This window comes from Balaenoptera borealis (genome assembly GCF_965194805.1).
Source record: "Balaenoptera borealis genome assembly, chromosome: 1".
Taxonomy (NCBI): Eukaryota; Metazoa; Chordata; class Mammalia; order Artiodactyla; family Balaenopteridae; genus Balaenoptera; species Balaenoptera borealis.
Window position 1 is genome coordinate 86056364 of NC_138860.1, and position 13637 is coordinate 86070000.

Below are 13637 nucleotides of genomic sequence, written 5' to 3' on the forward strand. Positions count from 1 at the left end.
TTGGATATATATCCTTCCACATCAAACCCTACTGAGATTCTGACTGGGATTACACAATGAATTTATAGATTACATATTGGGAGAGAATCATATTTTTAGCAACACCAAATCTTTCCCTTCAAAAGTATGTATTTATCTCTTCATTTATCCAGGTCTTCTTATAAAATTTTCTCTATAAAAGCCTTACATACTTCTTATATTTATTTTTGGGTGGGGTTTCCTTTATTTGGGGGGGAAAGGCAGTACTTTTTGTTGCAAAAGGAATCTTTTTTTCCTAATTACATTTTTAATAGGTTACTGCTAGCATATATAGGAAATCTACTGCCTTTCTATGTTGAACTTGAATCTGGCTATTTAACTGAACTCTCTTATTAGTTGATTCTACGTAGGCCAGGGGTCAGCAAACTACAAACCTCAGGCCAAATCTGGCCAGCTGCCTGTTTTGTAAATAAAGTTTTAGGAACACAGCCACACCCATTTGCTTATGGCTGCTTTTATGCTAGAATGGCAGAGTTGAGTAGTGGCAACAGAGATCCTATGGCCTGCAAAGCCTAAAATACTATCTGGTCTTTTATAGAAAGAAAGATATAAAGATATAGAAATCTATATCTATAGATATAGAGTCTATCTCTTCTAAATGCCTTCTTCTTATTTATTTATTTATTTAGAAATGAATGGAATCTCAACATAATGGTGAATAGTAATGATGATAGAGGGCATTGCTGTCCTGAAATGCTTTTATTGTTTCACCATTAAGTCTGATTTTATCATAGGTTTCTCAAGATATCCTTCATTGAGTTAAAAACATTTTCGGAGTTTAAAATTTTAAAGGACTGTACTTTATTCTGAGATTATGCCATTCCTACGTTTTTCTGTGAAATAGTAATACAAAGTAGTTGTTTTTAAAAATATCTTTACATAGTAAAATAAAAGGTGACAACCCTATATTAATCCATGAACTAGGTCATGAAATCTAAGCCTAGGATACATTAGGTTAAGTTTTTAAGACTATAATGATATTTACAGCAGAAACTCTAAGTAGTGGAGATCATGTAGCACACTGCTTTTCTTACTCAAAATTATACTGGATTTATATATGTAAAGAAACAGCACAGACTAGTGGTCAGGTGGCAAAGAACATAAGCTTTGGGGTCTAGACAGGCTTGGGTAGGAATTCTGCCAAATGCCAGCCCCCCCGCCCCCTAACCCGGTAGCTGTGAGAGCTTAGGCAAGTTACTTAATATCTCTAAGCCAGTTTCCTCCTCCTTAAAATGGGGGTAATAGTAGTAGCCACTTTAAATGTTGTTCTCAGGTTTAAACAACCTGAAGTACACAAAGCACTTTGTATAATAATAATAATATCTGGTCAATTATGACTGCTCAATAAATGTAGGTGCTATTACTGTTATTATTTTATGTACTTCTGACGTGCATAAATCTTTATTACTTAGTATATAAAGATAAGACCACATTTTAATCTTTTGTAATACCAAAGTAGACATCTTAAGTTTACAATCCAAAGGAAGGAACAAGGATCATTCCATTCTAACTGGGTTAATACTAACAAATGGATCAATAATATACCATAGTCATATATTCAAATATATATTATGCTAATAAGTACATAATTTGAGGAAATATTTAGCTATTTTGATTTTTCCATATAATTGTTTATCCTCCAATTGTGTGTAGATGTGCGTGTTTCTCACACCAAGCAAACAGCTTACAAATATGGATGAAACACAAGGAAAGCACTACTAATACAGGGCAAAAATAAGATCAAATATAAGTGTTCCAGCACTTTGGGAAATGCTGGATACAACTTTGCAAATGGAGTAAATCAATATGGAATTAAGAATTAATATTTTCATTTCTCCCTAATTACACAGATTTCATGAAGGGGGCAAGATTTCAGAAAGACTCTGAAAGAAAAATGGAAATGTGTAAAAAACACAAAAACAGAAAAAGCAGTTAGAAAGAAGTACAGCCAGAGAGTATGACCAGGAGATACACTCTCCTGGTCAAGTTAGGAGAGAAGAGGCGGAGCATAAATAACAGACAAGTTTTCAAAAAGGGAGGAAAGAGTCTTTAAAAGAAAAGTGTATTACCAGGAAAGTTACAATGAACAATTTGGACAAAATATCCTTGGATCTTCAAGCATGTGCAACTAACTATTACAGTTCTTACTAACGGGAAACTAAAATTCTAAATTTTCTAAGCTTAGATCCCAAAGAGGAGTAAGAATTTACTTACTTCACTAGAGCAGCTGCTTCAGGAAGTACATCAGCAAACGATTCACGGAATATGATTGCGTTTTTCCTTTTACAGTTCTGTATGACATCATTGGCAAGGTAAAAGAGATTCAAACGGTGGGGATAGGCAGCTGGAGATGACAAAAGACAATAAATAAGACCAAATGAGTCAATTTATACTTAGTGCAACTTATTCCAAATACAGTGTTCTCAAACTGTATAACTGCTACTACAAGGATGGATGATGAATAAACAGACAAATGAGCTAATGGATCAAGTTACTGAACCTAATGCCTAAAAACCTTGACTGCTTCAGGTTAAGTTTCTGTTCAAGGTATTGCTTTAGTAAATTTCTACTTCACTTTGTATGTATTTGGCACTAAAAAATCCATTAACTCTGGAGAAGCTCAAATAAAACAAAACTGTTCTCCCAAACATTTGGGAAGATAAAAAATTGAGTTGAAGTAGTTCAATTTGTTGCAAAAACACCAGGGTTAGTGGAAGGAGAATGGTTTTAGAATCCAATCAGAATGTGACCTTAAGGCAAGCAAATTGCTTAACCTCCTCTACATTATTATTGCAGACAGACTCTTTTCATCAACCAGTCCAGATACACCTAAGTCCTCCCATCTACCGGAAGAGAGGCTCTGCTGCCACTTTCATCACTAGGCGAATGTCCTGGGAAATAAGTAATTTGAGCCCATAAACCCACCCACGTCAACCTTTTTTAAGGTCCAGGACAGGGCCCAATCAATTTACTATCTGGAACCTTGAGCAAAGCCACCCTAAGTTTTATTATTATCCTGAAAATTTTTACTGTCCATACGGATGATTCATCATGTTTTCTAGTCTCGACCTCAAATGCAGCGACCTCCAAGAACCACTTCTTTCTACATTTTAAAATCACCCTTTCTGACCACAGCCGCCCACTCCATTATATTTGTACTTCAATTTCATCAAGATTTCAGTTCTTTATTTTCTCTAACTCACATATAGTCTCTTCCAGTACTCAATTCTTTCTCTCAAGATTCCAGAGTCTTTCTGATCCATTATCGAAACCACTCATATCAAAACCTTCCTTTACTTTTCATCCTCCCTACAATTTAGGCTTTCTATCACATGTATTCAACAAAATCCTAAATCTGGATCAATCTAACTGAATGCCTTTACTGCACCTTTGTTTCTGCCTCTGGGTTCTGCTGAAGAAAAATCATACCACCAGAAGTACTGAAACAATGTAAATTCAGTCCCTTCCTTCAGTGGGCCCTCCTCCCACATGTCTTTAATCAGCATCCTCTCTCATTTGCTGTAAGAGCTATTTCAAACTTTTACCACTCTTGTCAAGCGCCCTCTCTTACCACATTCTTTCTCACTCTCAGGAGATAAGCTTAATATGCTATTTCACAGAGAAGCAGAAATCATTAGATGGGAATTATGTTCTCTCAAAAAATGTACCCAGGGACTTCCCTGGTGGCGCAGTGGTTAAGAATCCGCCTGCCAATGCAGGGGACATGGGTTCGATCCCTGGTCCAGGAAGATCCCACATGCTGCGGAGCAACTAAGCCTGTATGCCACAACTACTGAGCCCGCGTGCCACAACTACTGAAGCCTGCGTGCCTAGAGCCCATGCTCCGCAACGAGAAGCCACCGCAATGAGAGACCTGCGCACCGCAACGAAGAGTAGCCCCCACTCGCCGCAACTAGAGAAAGCCCGCGCACAGCAACGAAGACCCAAAGCAGCCAAAATTAAATAAATAAATAAATTTATTTTTTTTAAAAATGTACCCATATGTAAGTAAACCCATCCAGATCAATTTACCTGAGTCAGTTAAGATCTTTCAGATAGGGATCTGAAAGAGTGTTATTATACGCACTGTCTCTAATTTCTAGTAACTCCATAATTATAGGAGCTACCTTTTTTCTGTACTTAAAAAATATGCAATCTACTATGTGAGGAGTCTTATATAAATTATGCTATCTCATTTATGTTGCCATCACTTCACTCAAACAGCAATTGCCAATATTACCAATAACCTCCAATTTATTAAACCCAAAGGAGATTTTTCTTTAATATATTTATTTTATTTATTTATTTTTGGCTGTGTTGGGTCTTCGTTGCTGTGTGCGGGCTTTCTCCAGTTGCGGCGAGCAGGGGCTTCTCTTTGTTGCGGTGCGCAGGCTTCTCATTGCAGTGGCTTCTCTTGTTGGGAAGCACGGGCTCTTGGAGCGTGGGCTCAGTAGTTGTGGCCTGCAGGCTCTAGAGCACAGGCTCAGTAGTTAGTGGCACTCAGGCTTAGTTGCTCCGTGGCACCTTCCCGGACCAGGGCTCGAACCTGTGTCCCCTACATTGGCAGGCGGATTCTTAACCACTGCACCACTAGGGAAGCCCCAAAAGGAGATTTTTCTAAATGCTATTTCTACAAAGAACTATCATTTCCACCAGGCTTTGGCACACAGAATAATGTGCTATAGTAATCCCTTTTTGTTTCTGTTATAATCATTCTCTTAGTTCTCCTCTGACGTCTCTAGCTCTTCCTCCATATATATACACAGGTGGACATGATAGGTAGGCAGCTCTGCCTGTGATCATCCTCCTTTATTTATTTCTTTTTTAAAAATATTTATTTATTTATTTGCAGGTCGCAGGCTCCTTAGTTGTGGCATGCAGGTTTCTTAGTTGCGGTACACGGGCTTAGTTGTGGCATGCTAACTCTCAGCTGCAGCATGCGTGTGGGATCTAGTTCCCTGACCAGGGATCAAACCCAGGCCCCCTGCACTGGGAGTGTGGAGTCTTATCCACCGCGCCACCAGTGAAGTCCCCATCCTCCTTTAAATGTTGATGCTCCCCAGGGTTCTCCCCTGAGCACTCTTCTCGATTCACCCGTAGCATAGAGTTGTAAGATTTCAGGTTCAAAATCAGATAGTCTGTTCTTTTCCTTGCTTTGTCACTTATTAGCTTTAGGGTCTTATACATTACCTAACTTCTATATATTACTTTTTTTTCCTTTGCAAAATGACAAACTCATGGGTTGTTATAAGAATTAAATAAAACAATGTATGCAAAGCATTTAGGACTGTGCTTAGCCAACAGAAAATGGAATGCTATCAGCATAATTATCCACATTTAACTACTACCACCTAAGTACCAATGACTCCCATATCCATAGATTTCATGCTTGGATTTCCCTTTACCAGTCAATGCACACATCTACTTCAAAGTCTCAGAGATACCTTGAACTTGATTTTTCAATATTTTATTAATAATCTTCCTCCTCTTCCATCTGTTACTGCTCTTATATTTAGCTAGAATTTCAGCAGTCTTTTTTGGCTCTTCTTCCTCCCTACCTGACCCTCAACCCCCTTTTGATAAACCTCCAAGTCCAGCCAATTTTGTCTCCAATAATATTTTTCAAATTTATCCCCTCTTCTCCTTCTCTTCCTACCATTGCTCTTTGTTGGGTCATCACTTTTGACCCGTACTACTACTGAAATAGCCTCCTAACTGGTTATCCTGCCTTGGACTTGGTCTTCTCAAATTTATTCTCTACGTTGTTGCTGAATTCATCTTCTAATACGTAAACAGTATCCAACTATTTCTCAGATCAAATCTGTCAATGATTTCCAACTGCTTACTAGAAAATGCCCAAACACCTTAGTCTTCATTTACATTCTGGATCTTACCTTCTCTTCCAGTCTCATCTCTTCCCCCTTCAAATTCAAAATTCCACCTTTAATGAATTACTCAGTTCCCAGAAACACACCTCTCTCTCTCCCTCTCTCTCTCTCACAGAACTTCCCTTTTCTACGATAACCCATCCTAAATAATCTTCAGTGTTTTCTACTCACCCATAGGAAAAAGTCAAAAATTTTAAATTTAATTCATGTCAGATTCTGACCCCTCTCTACCTCGACCTCCCAAAACAAATCACCCCAGACTTTTTTTTTTTTGGCCGTGCCACGTGGCTTGCAGGCTCTTAGTTCCCCCACCAGGGACTGAACCCAAGCCCTTGGCAGTGAAAGCTTGGAGTCCTAACCAGGAAATTCCCGCCCTACACTATTATTGGAGAGATTAAGAGACTCAAGGTACAGAGCAATCTGATGTAACTAATGTGTGTTTCTGAAATGGATATAGGTTTGGACTAGCCAGCTGTAAATGACATTTCTGGATCAACTGAAGAAATGTGAATATGGTCTGGGATCAGATAAAATGAAAATTTACGGAAATGGAAATAAATCATCAACTGGGTGGAAAAAACAGTAATTATAAAATGATCTCATGTTAGAAAAAAAATCTGTGAAAGAGATCAGAAAGAATCAGGAATTAAGCTTTAACAGTATTGATCTCTATTTTTTTCACTTTTGTTTGCCTGTATTATAATTTTCTGTAATACATATTTGCTGCTTCCATTATTGATTAAGGAAATATAATCGTTTTTGTCCAAAAAGTTTAACTGATTGTCTTAAACTAATTTGTATTTCAGCCTGGACCTGTTCTTTGAACTGCAGACTCAAATATCCAACTTCCTACCCAACATCTCTCTTGGATGTTTAATACACAGCTCAGACTCAGCATGTGATATTCTGATCTCTTCCTCTTAATCCTCTCCTCCTATAGTCTTCTCCATCCCAGTAAATGGCATTTCTTCTGTGGTGGCTTTTTTCAGCCAAAAATCGGGTCATCCTTGACTCCCCTCTTTCACACTCCATATCCAAACTCACAATGCAGATCTCAGTAATGCTACCTTTGAAATATATACAGATTTAGGAAGTTACAAATGCGGAAAGAAGGAGGTTAGAATAAACCCCGTGGTGCTGGACTGTAACTGGAAGTCTTGGTATGAATTCACAGTTATATATAGAAAACATATACTTATTCAAGTGATAAAAGTTAATGTCACTATTAATGGGGCAGATTGACATTATGTTCCTCCAAATACATATAATGCTTTAAGAACACAGCACCACTTCTGTGGTATTCCTGCCCAAAACTGCATAACCTGAATCTAAAAAAAAAAAACAAAAACAAAAAAACAGACAAACACAAATTTATGGATTATTTTACAAATTACTGGTCTATAGTCTTCAAAAATTTCAGGGTCATGAAAGATAAGGAAAGACTAAAGAACTGTTTCAGACTGAAGAAAACTAAAGAGATATGACAATTCACTCTAACAAATGACCCTGGACTTTTAAAGACCATTATTGGGATAACTGGCAAAATTCAATTAAGGTCTATGGATTCGATGGTAGTACTGTATCAGTTTTCATTTCCTGATTTTGGTGGTTGTACAGATGTTACATTAACAACTGTTGCAATGTACTGAACTGTGTCTCCCCAAAATCCATATGTTGAAGTCCTAACCCCCGATGTTACTGTATGTGGAGATAAGGTCTATAAGGAGGTAATTAAGGTTACATGAGGACATAATGGTGGGGCCTTGGTAAGACGACACAAGTGTCCCTATAAGAGACATCAGAGGAACTCTCCCTCCCTCCAAACCCTCCTCCACCACGTGAGGACACAGTAAGAAGGTGGCCATCTACAAGCCAGGAAGAGAACTTTCACCAGAAACTGAACCCTGTCAGACCTTGATGTTAGCCTTTCCACCCTCTAGAACTGTGAGAAAGTAAATTTCTGCTGTTTAAGCCACACAGTTTGTGGTATTTTGTTATGGCAGCCCAAGCTTATTAATACAACTATATAAGGAAATTAACTGTTTTTAAGGACACTGAAGTATTAAACAGGGCATCATGTCTGCAACATACTCTCAAATAGCTCTGAAGAAAGTGTGTGTGTGTGTGTGTGTGTGTGTGTGTGTGTATGTGTATATGAAGAGAGCAATAAGAGATTAAAGTAAGTATGGTAAAACGTTAATTACTGGGGAATCTGGTGAAAGGCACACAGAGGTATCTGTAATATACTGCAGCTTTAAATTTGAAATTATTTAAAAATAACAAATTTTTAAAAATACATAGACTCCAACTACTACTTACCATTGCCTCCTGGTTTAAGTCATATCATCTTTTGCTTGAATTATTGAATTAGCCTCTTAACTGGTCTCCCTGCTTCTACCTTTGCCCCACTTCAGTCTAGATCCTTTCAAAATATAAATCTGATCATATTATTTTGTTGCTTTAAATCCCTCCAATAATGGCTCTCGTCCTTACTCAGAGTAAAGATCAAAGTCCTTACTATGGCCTGCAAGTCCTAAACAATCTGACTTTGCATTATCTCTCTGATCCCCAGTCCTGGTAACCATTCATTCCATTCCAGCCACTCTGGCCACCTTGCGACTGCAAGACCTACAACACACCTGGCATACTCTTGCTTCAGGGTCCTTTGAGCTCCCTGCTCCCTCTGCTTGGAACATTCTTTTCCCATATAATCTCATGGTTTACTCTCTCACTGCCTTTAAATCTTTGCCCAAATGTCATTTTCTCAGTGACTTTCTGTATTTCCCTGACCAGGAAAACTGCAACATCAAACCACCAACACTCCTATCACCCCTTGTTTTTTTCCCCCAATATACTATAATTTACTTACTTTATCTTTTGCCTGTCTCCCCCGCTGAGGACAAGGATTTTTGTCAGTTTTGTTTAGTGTTGAATTCTCAGCACCTAGGACCATGCCTAACACATAGTAGGCTTTCAGTAACTATTTCTTGAATAAATAAATTAGAAAAAAAGAGAAGGAAAATACAAAGAAAAGAAAAAGTACTCATGAAAATGAGTACTATAGTCTTCTATTCAGTTTGGTTAATAATCCCATAAGGTAGCTGGCTTCTGAGTACCTATACAGAGTAGATAGGGACTAGATTTCATCTAAGATACCGTTAGGTACTGTAATTAGTGCACGATTTTAAGAATTAATCTTTTGTCTTAGGTACTGATTTTAGAACCCGAGTCCCGAGTAAATGACTTCAATGTACACTGAAAGAGCCACATCTAAGCTAAAAAATTCAAAATGGTCTCTCAACATTTGTAAAGTATCAACTCAGAAGTTCTTTGGCTAATTTGCCACTAGGAACATCTGTTAAATATCATTATATATAATTATCTAGAAATCTACTAAATCCAAACATTCCCTAACTCTAAACAGAAAACTACTCAGTGTTATCAATGATCTGTCAAGAGCCAAAAGAAAATCAGAATCTAAATATCCACCAGTAGTAGAGTTGACAATCATTAATCAAATATGAAGACCATAGAGAAAATAGAAAAATGGTTTACATATTGAAAGTGAAGAAAACAAAAAATATATCTCAACCTTGCCTCTTGCTTCCCCTTACTTTCTACATTTAAGTCCTGTTAATCTTACCATCTTATTACTGCGTATTTCTGAATTTAAGATAAGATTGTTGGGCTTCCCTGGTGACGCAGTGGTTAAGAACCTGTTTGCCAATGCAGGGCTCACGGGTTCGAGCCCTGATCTGGGAAAATCCCACATGCCATGGAGCAACTAAGCCCGTGCGCCTCAAGTACTGAGCCTGCAAGCCACAACTACTGAGCCCATGTGCTGCCACTACTGAAGCCCGCACGGCCTAGAGCCCATGCTCCGCAACAAGAGAAGTCACCGCAATGAGAAGCCTGTGCACCGCAACGAAGAGTAGCCCCCGCTCACCACAACTAGAGAAAGCCCGCGCGCAGCAACGAAGACCCAACGCAACCAAATATAACTAATTAATTAATTTAAAAAATAAAAATAAAAATCTTTACTTTAAAAAAAATGATAAGATTGTTTATAACATGCACATTTTATATACCACCAAGAAATTTTAAAAGTACTTCCAATTAGCTGAATGAAACCATCAACTGTAAAATATATACTGATTTCAAACATGTTAAAATGTGAAAAGATGATGTACATCCTAGAATTGATGAAGTACATTAATTTCTAGTTCATTTTTTCCCTCCCCATTTCTTTTGCCACTACCCTACTTTAGTTTCTCATCATTACTACAACAAACTTCTTAATAACTGATCTCTGTCTGTAGTTTCAATGCATTCTCCAGACTGCTGGGAATTAATTCCACGAGTATGCTTGTCCCTGTGTACAAAGATATTCTTGCAGCACTATTTCCAACAAAAGTCTGGAAAAATCCTAAAAGTTCTTAATAGGGGCTTCGCTAAATAAATTGTTACCTCCATCTAGCTGAAAAGTACGTAACTATTAAAAAACTTGTGTTTTTAATAGTTCATTTTATAGTTTATTTAGAACTAACTCCAAGATATAAAGCAAAAACAAGATATAGTGAGTCTACTTTGCTAGTATATGTGTACAGAAAGTACAAACGAGCATATACTTCATATTTATAGAGAATACCTCTGGGAAGAGATATAAGAAACTGCTAACAGTGATGCCTCTACAGAAGGAAACCAAGGGATCAAGAGAGACAGAGACAGTCATGACAGAGGAATTCATCTTCCATTGTACACTTTTTGGAATTTGACTTGGGCATGTATTTACTTATTCAAAATAATACATTAAAAATTAAAAAGAAAACACCCCTATGCCACTACATTTTATGTCCTTCCTCAATACTGCTAAAGCACCTTGTATATAGATACTGTACGTTTTCACTTAGAATTTAAAACATCCATTTATAAATGTTTCCTCATCAGACCATGAGTTCTTTCAGCACACTGGCTTGGTACCTCAATGCCAATCAACTATTTATCAGGTATACAATTACTATCTTCTATTGAATAAATGAATACTAACCAAAGCCTCCCTTCTAAAATCATCCCCATCCAGGCCTCATCTTCCCCCATGCTCCAAATTATCTGTTTCTCTCTCTTATCAATTATCCCCAAATGTTTTGGGGTCTCCTAGATAACACCAAGCAATAATCTAGGATGTGAAGGAGACTGAACCTTTTACTCCTGTCCCTTGTTAACCAAATCCATCTTCTGTTAAGTCTATATTACAGAATCTTAAACAACAACCCCCCACCATTGCTCTTTCATAACATTTACTCTTTCAAGCTTACCCTAATCTCACTAATATGAAAATGCTGGTGAAAAGAGAAATACCAAATAAATAATATAATCTGCCCCACCTCAGTGCTAAGGAGAGTCTTGTCTCAAATACATATAGCAGAATTCTCATTCCTTTCAGAGGATGGTATAGCAGAAAGAAAACAGAAATTGGACTCAGACATACATCAATTCAAATTTTACCTCAATAACTGAGTCATGACCTTGACTAAAATTATATGTCTCTGAGCCTTAACTTCCATACCTTAAAATGAATATAATAGCTTGAAAGACTTTGGAAGGAATAAATAATATATGTTAAATGTCTGTTTATAGTACCTACTAGAGAACAAGTCAAATACTTCACTAACAGCAATTGTTTTCTCCCAGTTTTCCTTCCCTGTAAGCTAGTATATATCAGGTGAGTATGAGGGGAAAATGCCATTTGATTAAACTAATCTAAATTAAGATATGTATGACAATAGTTTCTTTCTCTTTAACCCTGGCCTCCGAAAATGGGGAGAAAAAAGGCTATTTTATTCTTAGCTCCTCCAGTTCCAGGACTCCCTTGCTCTAGTCTGGCTCCTGATATCTAGGAGGCTTGTGAAACATCTAGGTTGCAAAAAAATCAGAAGCGGAATCACTTGGGAACCCTAGTCTTCAGAGAAGTCCGAGGGCTTCAACTCAACGTTTTCTTCTCAGCTGACCTCAGAATGCTTGGTCTTTCTATAGTAATACTAAATACAGAGATTTATATGAGTTGTTTAATTGCTTACACCTAATAACTATGCAGAGTAACTATGTACATATCATTTAATAAGCGAAATGTTTTAAAAAGTTGATTATAACCAAAACTCTGTTCAGGAACGATTCAAATGTTGGTTAATTACATAGCCAAGCTGTCCGTTCATGGATTAAAAAAAATGTTCACACTACTTCTTCCATCTAAAATGACATTACTCTTCTCCTTTTATTATTTGAATTCTCATCTCAAAACCCAAGTCAAAACCCTGGTCCTCAAAGACAGCTCTTGAAACCACTTCCATCTTTCTTAACTCTGAACTTACACTGCTCTTATATTTAACATCATGTACTGCTTCACACATTAGCTTTCCCTTGGCTTGATTGTAAATTCTTTGAAACAGAATTATATCATTTACTTCTTTTCCATCTTTCATAGTGCTGAATACAAACTAGGCTTTTATTATGTTTTTTTTTTGTTTTTATTGTTTTTTTAATTTAATTTATTTATTTATTTATTTTTGGCTGCGTCGGGTCTTTGTTGCTGTGCGCGGGCTTTCTCTAGTTGAGGCGAGCGGGGGCTACTCTTCGTTGCGGTGTGCAGGCTTCTCATTGCGGTGGCTTCACTTGTTTCGAAGCATGGGCTCTAGGCAGGCGGGCTTCAGTAGTTGTGGCACACAGGCTCAGTAGTTGTGGCTCGAGGGCTCTAGAGCGCAGGCTCAGTAGTTGTGGTGCACGGACTTAGCTGCTCTGCGGCATGTGGGATCTTCCCGGACCAGGGCTCGAACCTGTGTCCCCTGCATTGGCAGGAGGATTCTTAACCACTGCGTCACCAGGGAAGCCCTTTTATTATGTTTTTATTGACCGACTGCCTACTTCCATAGTCTAACTTGAGGTCAAAAAAAGCAGATTATTCCTTTTCATCTTCAATGAGTATTAGCACAACTATTTATTATTTACATTAATGAAGGGAAATACTAGTGTGGCTAATCCCAACAAATTAATTCCCAAAACATTTCCACTGTACATTTAGAATATATCATATCAATTCTTTTAACAAATTTATCTTGGTAATTATGTACTTAAGTTTATATCACAATAATCTACCTTACTCTCCACACCTTATACTTCTCTAACAGAGAAGGAAGAGAGATGCCACAAAGATTAAGAAAGAGTAACTTGTGAGAAAACAATCAACTTTTTATAACCAGGGTGTCATATATTTCAACATCAATGTCGCCACCACCACCAAGAAAATATATGTGAAACCAAGAGTTATAAACTTACACATTTACCAAAAACTTAGAGGAATTACTTTCCATAACACTTTCATAATATAATGTCTGCCAATCAGCTGTCAGAGTCAGGTACTGTGCCCTTTTTTCTCCATCTATCTAATAAGTATAGAAAAATTTCCAAGAAGCAGTATAATATGGCCTGGTGCAGCGGTTCCCAAATTCTGGCCATAGCCTGTGATGAAATTTCCATTGGTTTGCAGAGAAATGAGAAAAATAAGGACATAGCAGCTTATTTTTCCTAAAGCAAAATGTATCCAAGTTAAAGAATGGTTCTCTATTATCTTCTTCCTATTTTTCTGGTAATTAAAATATCTTTATGAAATGATGGTAATGATTTTAATGTCAACTGGAAATATGAACAATCCTATTT

At 37.4% G+C, this 13637-nt stretch overlaps 1 protein-coding gene and 1 long non-coding RNA gene across 14 annotated transcripts in view; one reads left to right on the forward strand and one right to left on the reverse strand.

Moving 5' to 3' along the window:
• The window catches only part of LOC309614300, a 276916-nt gene that overhangs the window by 242244 nt on the left and 21035 nt on the right, over positions 1-13637 (forward strand). The window lies entirely within an intron of this gene.
• The window catches only part of RPRD2 (regulation of nuclear pre-mRNA domain containing 2), a 93212-nt gene that overhangs the window by 50559 nt on the left and 29016 nt on the right, over positions 1-13637 (reverse strand). For all 13 annotated transcript variants that reach the window (XM_082361302.1, XM_082361307.1, XM_082361304.1 and 10 more), the window contains one exon: positions 2254-2383. In XM_082361302.1, coding sequence (XP_082217428.1) covers positions 2254-2383 — 130 coding nt within the window. The remainder of the gene's footprint in view (positions 1-2253; positions 2384-13637) is intronic.